The following is a 19,254-nucleotide window of genomic DNA, read 5'->3' on the forward strand; positions in this document are numbered from 1 at the left end:
GTTTTCTCCTCACCGAATGGTGTTTACTTATACAGTATCTATGCTTTGGATTGAAGGACCTAATTTTTGCAGAGTTAAGAGATACTAAGGCATTGGCCTGAGGTTTTATCATTTACATTGTCTTAATGAAGGGTAAAAATATATATATATATTATATATAACAATCCACAACATTCATGACTGACATTTGAAAGGATTGTGGTAAAGAATGTATTTTTTATATTCATATAATGCATTTGGAAAGTATTCAGACCCCTTGACTTTTTCCACATTTTGTTACATTACAGCCTTATTCTAAATTAATTAAATACTTTTTTTTTCTCAGCAATCTACCCACAATACCCCATAATGACATAGCAAAAATAGGTTTTTGGAAAATTTTGCTAATTTATAAATGTTGCTAATTTCATTTTTTAGACCCTTTACTCAGTACTTTGTGAAGCAGCTTTGGCAGCAATTACATGCCTCGAGTCTTCTTGGGTATGACAGCCATAAGCGTGGCACACCTGTATTTGGGGAGTTTCTCCCATTCTTCTCTGCTGATCCTCTCAAGCTCTGTCAGGTTGGATTGGGAGCGTGCTGCACAGCTATTTTCAAGGCTCTCCAGAGAATGTTCGATCGGGTTCGGGCTCTGGCTGGGCCTCTCAAAGACATTCAGAGACTTGTCCCAAAGCCGCTCCTGTGTTGTCTTGGCTGTGTTGCTTAGGGTCATTGTCCTGTTGGAAGGTGAACCTTTGCACCAGTCTGGGGTCTAACCTGCTCCACAGCACTTTTCATCAAGGATCGCTCTGTACTTGCTCTGTTCATCTTTGCCTCGATCCTGACTGGTCTCCCTGCCGCTGAAAAACATCCACATAGTATTGATGCTGCCACCACCATGCTTCATCTTAGGGATGGTGTCAGTTTCCTCCAGATGTGACGCTTGGCATTCAGGCCAAAGAGTTCAACCCTGGTTTCATCAGACCAGAGAATCTTGTTTCTCATGGTCTTGAGTCCTTTAGGTGCCTTTTGCAAACTCCAAGTGGGCTGTCGGGCCTTTACTGAGGAGTAGGTTCCGTCTGGCCACTCTACCATAAAGGGCCTGATCTGGTGGAGTGCTGCAGAGATGTTCGTCTTTGTGGAAGGTTCTCCTATCTCCACAGAGGAACTCTGGAGCTCTGTCAGAGTGACCATCGGGTTCTTGGTCACTTCCTTGGCCAAGGCCTTTCTCCCCTGATTGCTCAGTTTGGCTGGCCGGCCAGGTCCAAACTTCTACCATTTTAAGAATGATGGAGGCCACTGTTCTTGGGGACCTTCAATGCGGCAAAAAAAATGTTGGTACCCTTCCCCAGATCTGTGCCTCGTCATAGTCCTGTCTCGGAGCTCTACGGAGAATTCCTTCAACCTCATGGCTTGGTTTTTGCTCTGACATGCACTGTCAACTGTGGGACCTTTATATAGACAGATGTGTGCCTTTCCAAATCATGTCCAACCAGTTGAATTTATCATGGGTGGACTCCAAGTTGTAGAAACATCTGAAGGATGATCAATGGAAACAGGATGCACCTGAGCTCAATTTGAGTCTCATAACAAGGGTCTGAATAGTTGTGTAAATTTGCAAACATTTCTAAAAACCTGTTTTCGCTTTGTCATTTTGGGGTATCGTGTAGATTGCTGAGGAATTGTTTTATTTAATCAATTTTAGAATAATGCTGTAACGTAACAATGTGAAGAAAGTGAAGGGGTCTGAATACTTTCTGGAGGCATTGTGTGTTTTATATATAACACACACACACACACACACACACACACACACACACACACACACACACTGTAGAGAACATGTGTACAAAAAGGTGTGTTGGTTCACTCTTATGTACTTGTTAAGACGTTGGCAACAAATGTGTGAAAATTATGAAAGAGGATATCGCAAACAATGCTTCAATGTTTCTCTCTCTTTTGTATGTTCCTCCTGAAACTGTACCTTTGACAAAGTACCTACTATATTTCACAGGACTATCCTAACCAAAAGAGATCCAATAAAGAGACTTTGCGTCAAATAAGTCTCAACTATACTTGTAATGCCATGTGATGGTATTTGTTTAATCCATTACCAAATCCATATGAAACATGGGGTAAAAGCCTGCTATAGATGATATTGATGTCTTTGTTAGAGGGTCCATCTTTCTGATGTTGGACAGGTTCACTATGTCAGTTTACATAAACTGAGAATAAAATGGTCTCTGATTCATGATTTTATTTAAAACCACAACAAACAAAAAAAACGATTGGGAAAATTCTGCTCCTCAAACAATCCCTCAATACATTCTGTGACCGCCGCACTGCAGGCTTTCAATACACGTATTGATAGGATAACAGCTAGCAGCAGCTGGCTTTTTTACATAGACGAAAGGCCGAGAAATTGTCCCACAGCATCTGTGAGAAAGGCAGATTCTAGAATCTACAGTAAACATTCTCAAAGAACCGTGTAATACATCTCATTTGGACTTGTGCTGCCTTGGGACAGGTGGAGGACAGTATCATAGAGGGACTGGTGTATGTAATCTACCTCTGGTCTGGTCAGGGGGGAGTCTGTGTCCTCTGACTGGCCATGGGGTTCCAATGATATAGTGGCTGGATCACATTGTGTCAGAGCCTGTTGGAAGAGTTCCATGGTTGTGTAATCACTCATAAAGGACAACTGCGGGCACTGGTGGGCCACCGTACTAATGGGGACAGGGTCTGTCTGTCTTGTGTCTCTGGTAGGTTTAATGGTGTCAGAAGTGGGATCTGGGCGCTACTGTCTGTGGCTGTCTCTCTTCGGCACAAGCCCATGTTGATTTGAGGGTCTACTTTAGTGGGCTCGGCAGAGTCTGCGGTTGTCTCTGAAGGCCCTTGATTCTCCTCGTGGTCTGTGTTGGGGTGTAGACATGAGTCACTGTTGCTATGGAGGTTGCTAACGGGAGACGTTTCTTCTCTACTGTCAACAATGTGCAGACTGTTGGCGTCCCCCTCTTCCTCTAACTTCTCTCTGTTGATGGGCTCCAGGAGTTCCTATGAGAATCAATCAATCTTTATTGTTCCGGAGGGGAAAATCTAACAGCAACATGGCATGATCTTAGACATAAATGCAATAAATCTGTCATGCATCACAATTTTCTTACCAGCTCACAGACCCCATCTATTTTCTGGATGGCATTGCTGTTACCAGGATTAGGGATACTTGGCCAAAGTATTCTCTTTGCTCTGAAAGTACAATAAATGACAATGTAATTTTTTTAAAGTTTCCATTACTTGGATTCCACTGGGCAACATTTAATAGAGCAACACTAACAGATATGAATACACCTTTGACTTAAAAACATGACGACCGTACCTTTTTAACAACCAAGAGCCGAGATTAACCACAAGTAAGAGTAAAGCTACTCCAATAACGACCCCTGCTATCATACCACCAATAGACAGGGATGCTGGGGAGGGAAAGCAGGCAGGACAGGTTCTTTAAATTAATACAAAATGGCATTCCAAATGTGGGATATCAGAGATTCTAATTACAATATAACCATTGATGAAAGATCAACACGCAAACCTGTTGACTTGGTTTCGAAGTATACAGCTGAGCTTCTCACTCCCATTCCTGCAGCAGTGAAGGCAGACAACTGGACTTGGTACACAGTATTGCTTTTTAGGTCCCCCAACTCGTAGCTGGTTGAACCAGCATCCACAGTGACGTCTGTTATAGCGAAAACAATAGTCAAAGTCACTGAAGCATCAGAATAAGTAGTAGTAAGACCACAATTTTAAGGAAGTTGAGACTTGAGCCTTTTGGTGAACTAGACATGGTAGTAAGAATATCTGATAGTGTGCAGGAAGTCTTAACTTCTAAGAATAACTGTACATACAGTGCATTTGAAAAGTTGTTAATAAATCCTCAATCTACACACACTGCCCCATAATGACGATGCGAAAACAGGTTTTTAGACATTTTTGCAAATGTTTTAAAAATAAAAAACACATTTACATAAGTATTCAGACCCTTTGCCATGAGATTTGAAATTGAGCTCAGGTGCATCCTGTTTCCATTGATCATCCTTGAGATGTTTCTACAACTTGATTGGAGTCCCACCTGTGATATATTCAATTGATTGGACATGATTTGGAAAGGCACACACATGTCTATGTAAGGTCCCACAGTTGACAGTGCATGTCAGATCAAAAACCAAGTCATGAGGTTGAAGGAATTGTCTGTAGAGCTCCAAGACAGCATTGTGTCGAGGCACAGATCTGGGGAAGGGTACCAACAAATGTCTGCAGCATTGAAGGTCCCCAAGAACAGTGGCATCCATCATTTTTAAACGGAAGAAGTTTGGAACCACCAAGACTCTTCCTAGAGCTGGCCGTGCGGCCAAACTGAGCAATCGGGGGAGAAGGGCCTTGGTCAGGGAGGTGACCAAGAACCAGATGGTCACCCTGACAGAGCTCCAGAGTTTCTCTGTGGAGACGGGAGAACCTTCCAGAAGGACAACCATCTCTGCAGCACTCCACCAATCAGGGCTTTATGGTAGAGTGACCAGACGGAAGCCAATCCTTAGTAAAATACACGACAGCCCACTTGGAGTTTGCCGAAAAGCACCTAAAGGACTCTCAGACAATGAGAAACAAGATTCTCTGGTCTGATGAAACCAAGATTGAACTCTTTGGCCTGAATGCCAAGCATAACGTCTGGAGGAAACCAGGCATTGCTGATCACCTGGCCGATACCATCCCTACGGTGAAGCATTGTGGAGGTAGCAGCATGCTGTGGGGATTTTTTCAGCGGCAGGGACTGGGAGACTAGTCAGGATTGAGGGAGAGATGAATGGAGCAAAGTACAGAGAGATCCTTGATGAAAATCTGCTCCAGAGCGCTCTAGACCTCAGACTGGGGGTCTAGGTTCCAGTTCACCTTCCAACAGGACAACGACTCTAAGCACACAGACAAGACAACGCGGGAGTGGCTTTGGGTCAAGTCTCAATGTCCTGGAGTGGCCCAGCCTGAGCCCGTACTTGAACCCGATCGAACATCTCTTGAGACTTGAAAATAGCTGTGCAGTGACACTCCCCATCCATCCTGACAGAGTTTGAGAGGATCTGCAGAGAAGAATGGGGGAAACTCCCCAAATACAGGTGTGCCAAGCTTGTAGCGTCATACCCAAGAAGACTCGAGGCTGTAATCGCTGCCAAAGGTGCTTTAACAAAGTGGCCTAGTTGGCTCAGTTGGTAGAGCATGGTGTTTGCAACGCCAACATGGCGTGTGCAACGCCAGGGTTGTGGGTTCGATTCCCACGGCGGGCCAGTACAAAAAAATAAATAATAATAATAATAATGTATGAAATCTATGTATTCACTACTGTAAGTCGCTCTGGATAAGAGTGTCTGCTAAATGACTAAAAATGTAAATGTAAAATGTACCGAGTAAAGAGTCTGAATACTTATGAAAAATGTCATATTCTTTTGCATTCGCTAAAGTTTCTAAGCCTGTTTTCGCTTCGTCATTTTGGGGTATTGTGTGTGGATTTAATAAATAGTTTTATTTAATCAATTTTAGAAATAAGGCTGTAACGTAACAAAATGTGGAAAAAGTGAAGGGGCTGAATACTTTCCGAACGCTCTGTATATAGGATATTAGCCAAACTATAAAACAGTCTACACAATGTACTTTACTTTGCTCGAATTCTATGAATACTCACTCACTGCAAGTCTCAATTGCCACCTTTTTGTGAACATCAAATGAATCAATCTTACTTGTCTCAGCGTCTGCCCTGTCATCTGGGCTCTCTGTGTAGTGGAGGATGTAGCCCAGCAGGAAACCTCTGGTGTCCTTCTCAGAGACTGACGTCCACTCTAGCACCATGGATCTCTGGGTAACATTACTGCTGCTGATGTTCCCTGGGGCACTAATTGGGGCTGAGAGGAAAATACACTGAATATAATCACAATGCATTTATGATTAATTGGTGTGTGATTGGTTGGTTGATTGGAACATGCAGGGACTCAAGGTGTCATGTACTCTATGTACACTGTAACAAGCTAGTAAGTCCCTGCCGCTGGAAAACATCCCCACAGCATGATGCTGCCACCACCATGCTTCACCGTAGGGATGGTGCCAGGTTTCCTCCAGATATGATGCTTTGCATTCAGGCCAAAGAGTTCAATCTTGGTTTCATCAGACCAGAGAATCTTGTTTCTCATGGTCTTTGGGTCCCTTTTGGCGAACTCCAAGTGGGCTGTCATGTGCTTTCTACTGAGGAGTGGCTTCCGTCTGGCCACTCTACCATAAAGGCCTGATTGGTGGAGTGCTGCAGAGATGGTTGTCCTTCTGGAAGGTTCTCCCATCTCCACAGAAGAACTCTAGAGCTCTTTCAGAGTGACCATCGGGTTCTTGGTCACCTCCTTGACCAAGGCCCCTTCTCACCTGATTGCTCAGTTTGGCCAGGCAGCCAGCTCTAGGAAGAGTCTTGGTGCTTCCTAACTTCTTCCATTTAAGAATGATGGAGGCCACTGTCTTTTTGGGGACATTCAATGCTTAAAAAAATGTGTTGGTACCCTTCCACAGAGGTGTGCCTCGACACAATCCTGTCTCAGAGCTCTACGGGCAATTCCTTCGACCTCATGGCTTGGTTTATGCTCTGACATGCACTGTCAACTGTGGGACCTTATACAGACAGGTGTTTGCCTTTCCAAATCATGTCCAATCAATTGAATTTACCACTGATGGACTCCACTCAAGTTGTAGAAACATCTCAAGGATGATCAATGGAAACAGGATCCACCTGAGCTTAATTTCGAGTTTCATAGCAAAGGGCCTGAATACTTACAGTACCAGTCAACATTTTGGACACACCTACTCATTCAAGTTTTTTTTAAATTTGTACTATTTTCTACATTGAAGAATAATAGTGAAGATGTCAAAACTATGAATTAACACATATGGAATCATGTAGTTACCAAAAAAGTATTTAAATGAAAATAGATTTGAGATTCTTCAAAGTAGCCACCCTTAGCCTTGATGACAGCTTTGCACACTCTTGGCATTCTCTCAACCTGCTTCATTAGGTAGTCCCCTGGAATGCTTTTCAATTAACAGGTGTGCTTTGTTAATAGTTAGTTTGTGGAATTTCTTTCCTTATTGAGTTTGAGCCAATTAGTTGTGTTTTGACAAGGTAGGTGGGTGGGATACAGAAAATAGGGTTATTTGGTAAAAGACCAAGTCCATATTATGACAAGAACAGCTAAAATAAGCAAAGAGAAACAACAGTCCATCATTACTTTAAGGACTGCCACATGAAAGGAAGACCCAGAGTTACCTCTGCTGCAGAGGATAAATTCATTAGAGTTAAATGCTCCTCAGATTGCAGCCCAAATAAATGATTCACAAAGGTCAAGTAACATACATCACAGCATCAACTGTTCAGAGTAGACTGCGTGAATCTGGCCTTCATGGTCAATTTGCTGCAAAGAAACCACTACTAATGGACACCAATAAGAAGAAGAGACTTGCTTGGACCAAGAAACACAGTCAATGGAGATTAGACCGGTGGAAATCTGTCCTTTGGTCTGATGAGTTAAAATGTGAGATTTTTGGTTCCAACCCCCATGTCTTTGTGAGACGCAGAATAGGTGAACGGATGACCTCCGCATGTGTAGATCCCATCCTGATGCATGGAGGAGGTGTGGGGTGCTTTGCTGGTGACACTGTCAGTGATTTACACTGCTCAAAAAAATAAAGGGAACACTAAAATAACACATCCTAGATCTGAATGAAATAATCTTATTAAATACTTTTTTCTTTACATAGTTGAATGTGCTGACAACAAAATCACACAACAATAATCAATGGAAATCCAATTTATCAACCCATGGAGGTCTGGATTTGGAGTCACACTCAAAATTAAAGTGGAAAACCACACTAAAGGCTGATCCAACTTTGATGTAATGTCCTTAAAACAAGTCAAAATGAGGCTCAGTAGTGTGTGTGGCCTCCACATGCCTGTATGACCTCCCTACAACGCCTGGGCATGCTCCTGATGAGGTGGCGGATGGTCTCCTGAGGGATCTCCTCCCAGACCTGGACTAAAGCATCCGCCAACTCCTGGACAGTCTGTGGTGCAACGTGGCGTTGGTGGATGGAGCGAGACATGATGTCCCAGATGTGCTCAATTGGATTCAGGTCTGGGGAACGGGCGGGCCAGTCCATAGCATCAATGCCTTCCTCTTGCAGGAACTGCTGACACACTCCAGCCACATGAGGTCTAGCATTGTCTTGCATTAGGAGGAACCCAGGACCAACCGCACCAGCATATGGTCTCACAAGGGGTCTGAGGATCTCATCTCGGTACCTAATGGCAGTCAGGCTACCTCTGGCGAGCACATGGAGGGCTGTGCGGCCCCCCAAAGAAATGCCACCCCACACCATGACTGACCCACCGCCAAACCGGTCATGCTGGAGGATGTTGCAGGCAGCAGAACGTTCTCCACGGCGTCTCCAGACTCTGTCACGTCTGTCCCATGTGCTCAGTGTGAACCTGCTTTCATCTGTGAAGAGCACAGGGCGCCAGTGGCGAATTTGCCAATCTTGGTGTTCTCTGGCAAATGCCAAACGTCCTGCACGGTGTTGGGCTGTAAGCACAACCCCCACCTGTGGACGTCGGGCCCTCATACCACCCTCATGGAGTCTGTTTCTGACCGTTTGAGCAGACACATGCACATTTGTGGCCTGCTGGAGGTCATTTTGCAGGGCTCTGGCAGTGCTCCTCCTGCTCCTCCTTGCACAAAGGCGGAGGTAGCGGTCCTGCTGCTGGGTTGTTGCCCTCCTATGGCCTCCTCCATGTCTCCTGATGTACTGGCCTGTCTCCTTTTAGCGCCTTCATGCTCTGGACACTACGCTGACAGACACAGCAAACCTTCTTGCCACAGCTCGCATTGATGTGCCATCCTGGATGAGCTGCACTACCTGAGCCACTTGTGTGGGTTGTAGACTCCGTCTCATGCTACCACTAGAGTGAAAGCACCGCCAGCATTCAAAAGTGACCAAAACATCAGCCAGGAAGCATAGGAACTGAGAAGTGGGCTTTGGTCACCACCTGCAGAACCACTCCTTTATTGGGGGTGTCTTGCTAATTGCCTATAATTTCCACATGTTGTCTATTCCATTTGCACAACAGCACGTGAAATTTATTGTCAATCAGTGTTGCTTCCTAAGTGGACAGTTTGATTTCACAGAAGTGTGATTGACTTGGAGTTACATTGTGTTGTTTAAGTGTTCCCTTTATTTTTTTGAGCAGTGTATTTAGAATTCAAGGCAAACTTAACCAGCATGGCTACCACCGAATTCTGCAGCGATATGCCATCCCATCTGGTTTGCGCTTAGTGGGACAAGCATTTTTCAACAGGACAAATCAAACTTTATTTGTCACATCACATGCACCAAATACATATGTAGACCTTACCGTGTGTAGACCTTACTTACAAGCCCTTAACCAGCAGTTAAGGGCTTAATGACTCAAAACACACATCCCAGGGTGTGTAAGGACTATTTTACCAAGGAGGAGAGTGATGGAGTGCTGCATCAGATGACCTGACTTCCATAATCACACAATCTCAACCCAATTGAGATGGTTGGGATGAGTTAGCCCACAGAGTGAGGGAAAAGCAGCCCACAAGGGCTCAGCATATGTGGGAACTGCTTCAAGACTGTTGGAAAAGCATTCCAGGTGAAGCTGGTTGAGAGAATGCCAAGAGTGTGCAAAGCTGTCATCAAGGCAAAGTGGTGACTACTTTGAAGAATCTCAAATAACATTTTGATTTAACACTTTTAGTTACTACATAATTCCATGTGTTATTTCATAGTTTTGATGTCTTCACTATTATTGTACAATGTAGAAAATAGTAAAAATAAATAAAAACCCTTGAATGAGTAGGTGCGTCCAAACTTTTGACTGGTATTGTGTGTAAATAAGGTATTTCTGTTTTTTAAATGGTTTATACATTTGCAAAAAAAATCTAAAAACCAGTTTTTCACTTTGTCATTGTGGAGTATTGTGTGTCGATTGCTGAGAAAAAAATGGTATTTAATGCATTTTACAATAAGGCTGTAACGTAACAAAATGTGAAAAAAGTCATTGGGTCTGAATACTTTCTGAAGGCACTGTACATATATAATATGTATTTCAGACTCACATCCTTCAGTGAAGTAGGACTGGATGCTCCCGTAGGTGCTCTCGCTGTTGTTGATGAACTTCAGGTTGCAGGGCTCTTTGTCTGGCCTCGTGTGCAGAGTGAAGGTGTACCTCTTATACAGCTCTAATGGCTCTTTAGTTCATACAACAACAAGAGTGGTTTTAAATGGGGAAACGTCTTTCATCAGGACAAACAAAGTACTAGTCATGATAATATGCTGTATCAATCCAAGTATGTGAATCGTCTGTTGTTCTCATGTTAACACAGGAGAGAGATGTATGTACCTTACCGTGCAATGGTATGACTTCATAATTGTTTTCATCCTCATAGAAGGACTTGTGAGCAGCTTTGTTTCCTCTCGTCCACCACTCCACTGAGAAGCAGGAGTAGGTTTTGATCAGGTCATCCACCCAGGAGACAGTAAAGGAAGTGTTGCCATTGAATGTCAGATTCAGCTTCCCATATAAGTCTGTAGAGACAAACCAAACAACACTTCATAATCCTTTCTCCTGCATCTGAGAGATCTCAGACATCCACTTCAACAGACTGATACCATGCTGTTACACAGGAGAGCAAGTAGTAATGAATTTCTAATGCAACAACATGACTTACTCATAATACTGCTCAAACAAAATAGTGAATACATTCTGACGGCCAGAGTCTGATTCCTATATTGAAGGACAACATAACAGTTGATAGGTGTTTCTACCTTTGTCGTCCAGTGGCCGTATAGTGCTCTGTGCTGCAGGTGAGGTCCCAGCCCTGTTGAAAGCTGTGATTTTGAGGTGGTAGGCTGAGTGAGACAGGGTCACTATGAGTAGGTGTCTGCTGGTGTTGAAGGTCTCAATAGGGTCCTCTCCTGAGGCTTTCCCCACGGAAACACTGTAGCCCTCCGCTAACTCACTGGCTGCAAACTGACATGTACAGGACAATGGTAGGATCAAGCTTTATACAATACGTATTACAGCAACGTTAGGATCAGCCTCAATTTGTCGGGGCATGAACTCTACAAGGTGTCGAAAGCATGCCACAGGGATGCTGGACCACGTTGACTCCAATGCTTCCCACAGTTGTCAAGTTTGCTGGAAGTCCTTTGGGCGGTGGACCATTCTTGATACACACAGGAAACGTATGTATGTGCGCCTGACACCAACTACCATACCCTGTTTGAAAGGCACTTCAATTTTTGTCTTGCCCATTCATCTTCTGAATGGCACACATACTGTACACATTCCATGTCTCAATTGTCTCAAGGCTTAAAAATCCTTCTTTAACCTGTCTCCTCCCCTTCATCTACACTGATTTGAAGTGGATTTAACAAGTGACATCAATATTTATTTTATTTATTTTTATTTTACCGTTATTTTACCAGGTAAGTTGACTGAGAACACATTCTCATTTACAGCGACGACCTGGGGAATAGTTACAGGGGAGAGGAGGGGGATGAATGAGCCAATTGTAAGCTGGGGATGATTAGATGGCCGTGATGGTATGAGACCTAGATTGGGAATCCCAAGAAGGGATCATAGCTTTCGTCTGGATTCACCTGGTCAGGCTGTCATGAAAAGAGTGGGTGTTCTTTTTCTACCCCTTTTTCTCCCTAATTTTGTGGTATCCAATTGGTAGTTACAGTCTTGTCTCATCACTGCAAAGCCCGTACGAGCTCGGGACAGGCGAAGGTCGAGAGCCGTGCGTCCTCCGAAACACGACCCAGCCAAGCCACAGTGCTTCTTGACACAATGCCCGCTTAACCCTGAAGCCAGCCACACCAATGTGTCGGAGGAAATGCCTTACACCTGGCAACCGTGTCAATGTGCATGCGCCCAGCCCACCACAGGAGTCACTAAAGTGCGATGGGACAAGAACATCCCAGCCTGCCAAACCCTCCCTTAAACCGGACGATGCTGGGCCAATTGTGCGCCGCCTCATGCGTCTCCTGGTCGCGGCCGGCTGCGACAGAGCCTGGACTCGAACCAGGATCTCTAGTGGCACAGCTAGCACTGCCTTAGACCACTGCGCCACTCAGGAGGCCCAGAGCGGGTGTTCTTAATGTTTTGTATACTCAGTTTATAGTATGGTGGGATAAACTATTCACTTTTATAAATGTATACCGACATCAGTTTACTCAAACGTACTATTTTCACATTGTATTAACATTTTTCGCATTGTCACAAACTTACTATTTTCACATTTGTATTTTCACATATCGTAAGGTTAAGTTACTCATGGGGAAATGAATTACCTTCCATTTTATGATCACTAATCTCCTCCCTTTGGTTTGTGGACGACTATCTTTTACCATCTCAATGACAGGCGTATCAGTAAGTTCTTAGAAAACAGAAGAAAATAAATGTATTTAGCTTATTTCATGTTATAAATCAGTAGAGTGGACAATTGATTAAGCCTATTTTGGTAAGACCATTGAACAGATTTCTGGATCCCAGATTTTTGTTTTAGGTAAAAAGTCAACTCACCAGGTGGGACTGTGAAAATCTCGCTCCAGGGGCACTGGGTACATTTGTTGTTGGCCACACACTCTATCTGCACCTCATAGGACAGTGAGGAGTTAAGATTACCCACAGTGCACCTATTTCTATCCTTGGATTGCACTGGTGGCTATAGAGAACATAAATGAGAGGTTAGGTCTGTATAACTTATTTTTCGAAGGATTCTGCATTGGTCTTTTCCAGTCTTGGACCACTAGGGCTGGTTTTCCTGACACAGACTAAGCCTAACCTTAGACTAAAAAGTACTTTCAATGGAGATTCTCCATTGACTAAACTTAATCTGTGTCCGGAACTAGTGTCCGGGAAACCGGCCCCAAGAGTTTCACTATTTATGCCAACTTGTTTCAATTCTATAATCTAGCTCTATATGAGCTGTAGGCAGTACATTTCAAATCTCACTTTTGAATCCCACCTCTTTCCATTGCGTGCTGTTCAGTTCCTTGTATCTCACAGAGTAAAGAGTGATATATTTGGTCTCCTCCTTCCTCCAGGAGGCCTGGATATCCAGCTGTCTTGAATGGCGATTCAAGTGTACATTAGTTGAGGGGCCGCATCGAACTGCAATTTTTAAGATAGGCTATGTGATAAATTATCATTGTGATACTGTTATACTAAACTCAGCAAAAAAAGAAACGTCCCTTTTTCAGGACCCTGTCTTTCAAAGATAATTTGTAAAAATCCAAATAACTTCACAGATCTTCATTGTAAAGGGTTTAAACACTGCTTTCCATGCTTGTTCAATGTACCATAAACAATTAATGAACATGCACCTGTGGAACGGTCGTTAAGACACTAACAGCTTACAGGCGGTAGGCAGTTAAGGTCACAGTTATGAAAACTTAGGACACTAAAGAAGCCTTTCTACTGACTCTGAAAAACACCAAAAGAAAGATACCCAGGGTCTCTGCTCTTCTGCGTGAACATGCCTTAGGCATGCTGCAAGGAGGCATGAGGACTGCAGATGTGGCCAGGGCAATAAATTGCAATGTCCGTACTGTGAGATGCCTAAGACAGCGCTACAGGGAGACAGGACAGACGGCTGATCGTCCTCACAGTGGCAAACCACGTGTAACAACACCTGCACAGGATCGGTACATCCGAACATCACACCTGTGGGACAGGTACAGGATGGCAACAACAACTGCCCGAGTTACACCAGGAACGCACAATTCCTCCATCAGTGCTCAGACTGTCCGCAATAGACTGAGAGAGGCTAGACTGAGGGCTTGTAGGCCTGTTGTAAGGCAGGTCCTCACCAGACATCACCAGCAACAACGTCGCCGATGGACACAAACCCACCGTCGCTGGACCAGACAGGATTGGCAAAAAGCGCTCTTCACTGACGAGTTGCGGTTTTGTCTCACCAGGGGTGATGGTCGGATTCGCGTTTATCGTCGAAGGAATGAGCATTACACCGAGGCCTTACTCTGGAGCGGGATCGATTTGGAGGTGGAGGGTCCGTCATGGTCTGGGGCGGTGTGTCACAGCATCATTGGACTGAGCTTGGCATTGCAGGCAATCTCAATGCTGTGCGTTACAGGTAAGACATTCTTCTCCCTCATGTGGTACCCTTCCTGCAGGCTCATCCTGACATGACCCTCCAGCATGACAATGCCACCAGCCATACTGTTCATTCTGTGTGTGATTTTCTGCAAGACAGGAATGTCAGTGTTCTGCCATGGCCAGCGAAGAGCACGGATCTCAATCCCATTGAGCACGTCTGGGACCTGTTGGATCGGAGGGTGAGGGCTAGGGCCATTCCCCCCAGAAATGTCCGGGAACTTGCAGGTGCTTTGGAGGCACTAGCGGTTCTGGGGGGGGGGGGGGGGCAGTGCCCCTGTGACAACAATTTTGGACCCCCTTGTGACCCCCCCCTAAATGTGGCGTATGAAATAATTTTTACTTAACACATTTTTGCTATCGTTCTTTTTTTACATCCGTTATTAGAGAGTGGCAACGCGGAACACTAATTTAACCCACACATTTTCTGGAGGGACGGCTTTAGGCAGAACACAACAGTATCGTACCACATGCAAAACAATATGACAACAATAACATCTAATGTAACTGGCCCCTCTAACAGTACAACTGGCCCCAGCTTGGCCCCCCCAGTTGAAATGGTCTAGAACCGCCACTGCTTGGAGGAAGAGTGGGGTAACATCTCACAGCAAGAGCTGGCAAATCTGGTGCAGTCCATGAGGAGGAGATGCACTGCAGTACTTAATGCAGCTGGTGGCCACACCAGATACTGACTGTTACTTTTGATTTTGACCCCCCCTTAGTTCAAGGACACATTTTTCAATTTCTGTTAGTCACATGTCTGTGGAACGTGTTCAGTTTATGTCTCAGTTGTTGAATCTTGTTATGTTCATACAAATATTTACACGTTAAGTTTGCTGAAAATAAACGCAGTTGACAGTGAGAGGATGTTTGTTTTTTTGCTGAGTTTAGATGTTGTATGTAACAATATAGAGGTAGGACTAGTCATACCACATCTTCTGGTTGCTGTAAACCCATAGGCTACGCTACTATCACATAATGGAAGGGAAGAGATGCATACTGGAGGTAATTAATATAAACGTACCCAATTGTTGAGGTGAACCTCTGAAAACAGTCTTTGTGCAGCTCTTCAAATCACTCTTGTCAAATACATGAGCTGTCATGTTAAGCCTTTTGGACAGATGAATAGTCTGAGACGTCTCCGATATGTTTGCGTGCATTTTGCTATGTGTTTTCCTGTGAAGAATATCAAATTGAATAAGATTTAGTCTTCAGTCTATAGAGCACCCTAAATGCAAACAATCAAATTATATAACCTCAGAGATACATTAAATTAGCCTTGTGTTCTACACTACTTACTGTTCTATACAGAGTGTGTATCTTTGTGTTTGGTGTTTTACAGGTGTCCACACACATTTCCAGCCGATCCTACTTAAGCCCAGATGTTTACCAAAGCAATCTAATTCACTGACTCCCTCTGAAAGGAAAGGTTCAAAAGAGCAAATCAATTATATTTCATTATAATAACATTTCATCAACTGCAACTGAACCACAACTTGGTTTTTGGAATAGTTGTGTCATTACCTTGGGATGTGACACAGTGTCCATAACATGAAGAGATGTTCTTGCACCTACAGGTCACTGAAATGTACAGTATTGTCAATACATCATGTATCATAACATAATAAACATTTCATGATGTTACAATGGAAATACTTCGTAAAACAAATCTCACATACTGAATGTGAAAATGTAAATGACAAACTTTTAAACGGTTTATTATGTTGTGCAGAGTGGTGCTATAACTACGTGGCACAGAAGGAAACGGTGTAATTGATACAGCAATACCATATCAATTGTGTAGTGCTGTTACTGTAGCCATATCCTCTGGGTGCCAACTCTGATGTCTATAATAAGATCAGCTTTGTTGCATAACTCATGCAAGGGGGTGATGGGTCAATTAAAATACGTCTTACTTTTTCCGCCATCAAAAAAGACCACTGGACATACAGTATATATTACATATAATATCAGATGGCTTCCTATTACCAAACCCTAATTGGTTGAGAACTTTTGTAGGAAGCGTGCACTGCAATTCTGTTGTTTTAAACTGTTTTGTCTGGAAACGATAGTTGAAACGTACCTGGAGAAACTTGGAGAAGGGAAGAGAGTGGGGTAAAATATCCAAAGAGAACACCTAAACAAAGAGAGACAGCACCAGGACTCGACATTAATGCTTGTTCGCTTGTCCGGGACAGGTAAAAAAAAAGAATGTTGGTCAAGAAGAATATTTTTACATTTTAGCAGACACTCTTAACCTGTTGTCTGAATGCATTTTTTTTTTGTACTGGCCCCCCGTGGGAATCAAACCCACAACCCTGGCATTGCACACACCATGCTGGCATTGCAAACACCATGCTCTACCAACTGAGTCACAGGGAAGACTAGCCTCATGAATGTAAGTTGTCTGAATGGACAAGTTAAAAAAAGCACACAAAAAAGTGTGCTCTCTTCTCCCAGTCTCTGCACATCGTAGTTGAATGTTGGTGATGTGTAGCTTATAATGCTCCAAGGGTTAGTGCTGTCCGGGATCCTTGGGACATCCCTACCCCAAACCCTACCGCTACTCCTTTCCCTAACCCAGTGGCGTACCGCAGTTTCGCAGGACCCCCAACAAACCATCATTTTTTGGATTGGGGGGGTTGGGGAACAGACAGAATTGTGCATTTTTAAAGATAACTTCTTGCAATTCTACACATATTGCCATGGGGCAGAGAGAAACATTTGCAATTTTATAGCTAATCTCATGCTATTCTACACATTTTGCCATGCGGCTGAGATTATTTTTTAAAGATTTACAGCTAATTTCTTGTAATTGTAAAACATCTAAAATCAATAGAGTAGCTTTTGGAGCTGAATGCCCAGGGACTGGGAGCACATAGTGTATGCTACAATGATTAGGCCTATAAGTTTGATTGTTTTTTGGGGGGTGGGGTGGCCTCCTGGGCCCCAGCTGTGTTAGTCCAGCCCTGCTTATTTCAATTTATTTTCTTTGCTGATAGCCTATTGGAGGAGAGATACATGCTTGATTTTGCTTGCTGAATGTAAAATAGGCTACATACGTGGAAAGGACGAGACCATATTTTCCTAAAGTTGGCATATCTTGACAAATTACAACATATGTACCTTTCTGGACATTCTAAATTGTCGAGAACAGACCCAAACTGTTCCAAAATAGTTGGATCTGCCACTTTTTTCTTGCATTTGGACAGGTAAATATTTAGCCTATAGCCCTAATATTTAGCTAATGAATGGCCTAATATCTAGCTAATATTTACTTCTTGCTTTAGCTTCTTATCGCTCCCAGCTGTTCACATGCACAATATTGGCTACGCAAGCCTCTCTGCAATAGGCCATTCCTCTTCTTGTGAAATACCAGGAATAGCTAAAGAACATTTATTTTGATCATGTTTTATACTAGGCCTAATAGCCTATTCGGGGAAAGAAGCAGCTTGCTCTTGCTAATTGCTGAATGTAAAACAGGCCTACAGCATAGGCCAAATTAAAGGTGCAAAATGCAGAAATCGCTCTGCCATTTCCTGATTGCTTAAAATCTAAATTTGCCTAATTTCAGTTTATGTGACAAAACAAGCAATATACAATGAGTGTACAAAACATTAGGAACACTTTCCAAATATTGAGTTGGACCCCCTTTTGCCCTCAATTAGTTGGGGCATGGACTCTACAAGGTGTCGAAAGCGTTCCACAGGGATGCTGGCCAACGTTCACTCCAATGCTACCCACAGTTGTGTCAAATTGGCTGGATGTCCTTTGGGGGGTGGACAATCAAACCGGTGCACCTGGCACCTACTATCATACCCTGTTCAAAGGCACTTAAATATTTTGTCTTCCCATTCATCTTCTGAATGGCACACATACACAATCCATGTCTCAATTGTCTCAAAGCTTAAAAATCCTTCTTTAACCTGTCTCCTCCCCTTCATCTACACTGATTGAAGAGTATTTGACAAGTGACATCAATAAGGGATCATAACTTTCACCTGGATTCACCTGGTCAATCTATGTCAGTGGTTCCCAACTTCAGTCCTTGAGTACCTCCAACAGTACACATTTTTGTTTTAGCCCTGGACAAACACACCTCATTCAACTCATTGAGGGCCTGACGATTAGTTGACAAGTTGAATCAGCTTGTCCGGGGCTACAATAAAAATGTGTACTGTTGGGGGTACTCGAGGACCGGAGTTGGGAACCACAGGTCTATGTCATGGAAAGTGTTCCTAATGTTTTATACACTGTGTATACTAGAGAATCATTACACCATAATCGCTGTGAAATGTCTTTTCAATAACCAAAAATATTGTATTTTCAGCCGTTTGAATCTGGTGTACAAAACCGAAAGTAAGACACAAAAACTAAACTTAAGAATTGGAAGCATAGAAATAGCACATATAGAACAGATCTACCACTTATTCAACTTGCTATAACTCACATACTGTATCTATGTGAATTTGGTTGGGTCGTCCAAAAAGTTAGATATTGCAGCTTTAACTGCCGGGGAAAGTTGAGGAAAGAAAATGTGTTGGTGGGATAATTTTGGTCTGGTTATGATAACGTTGTTGCACTGCAAATCGGCCTCGTTGCATAGCACAGACAGAAATGAGCACAGTGAAAAGGAAGACACAAAGGAATTGTCAACCATTAGAAAAATGAAAATAATTTGCAAACCTCTTGAGCAACGAGGCAATAACATGCTGTAAAAGATGTGCAGGCTTAACTGCATTTGTTGTTGAATTATGACATTTAAATAGTTCCTATATTATGTTGCATTAGGCCTACATGTACATTGAAGTATTATTTGCAGCTGTCACAATGAATACACCCTGAAAGGTCTTGTGTTACCACCCAGGTAGCCTAGTGGTTAGAGCATTGGGCCAGTAATGGAAGGTTGCTGGATCAAATCCCTGAGTTGACAAGGTAAAAATCTGTCCTCCTGAGCAAGGGAGTTAACCCACTGTTCCCTGGATGCCAAA

At 43.4% G+C, this 19,254-nt stretch overlaps 1 protein-coding gene across 1 annotated transcript; it reads right to left on the bottom strand.

Annotated features, from left to right (window-relative positions):
• Positions 1-2,667: 2,667 nt before the first annotated feature.
• On the bottom strand, positions 2,668-15,329 carry LOC115160286 (interleukin-31 receptor subunit alpha-like). Its single transcript, XM_029710647.1, has 12 exons — positions 15,288-15,329; positions 13,116-13,215; positions 12,671-12,812; positions 12,439-12,524; positions 10,906-11,110; positions 10,486-10,665; positions 10,197-10,328; positions 5,763-5,924; positions 3,569-3,712; positions 3,356-3,449; positions 3,144-3,225; positions 2,668-3,033 (listed from the first exon to the last, which is right to left on the bottom strand). The coding sequence occupies exons 4-12, from the start codon at positions 12,496-12,498 to the stop codon at positions 2,668-2,670; spliced, it is 1,425 nt and encodes a 474-aa protein (XP_029566507.1). The 5' UTR covers positions 12,499-12,524; positions 12,671-12,812; positions 13,116-13,215; positions 15,288-15,329.
• Between the last annotated feature and the right edge of the window lie 3,925 nt (positions 15,330-19,254).

This window comes from Salmo trutta, chromosome 23 (assembly GCF_901001165.1).
Source record: "Salmo trutta chromosome 23, fSalTru1.1, whole genome shotgun sequence".
NCBI classification, from domain to species: Eukaryota; Metazoa; Chordata; class Actinopteri; order Salmoniformes; family Salmonidae; genus Salmo; species Salmo trutta.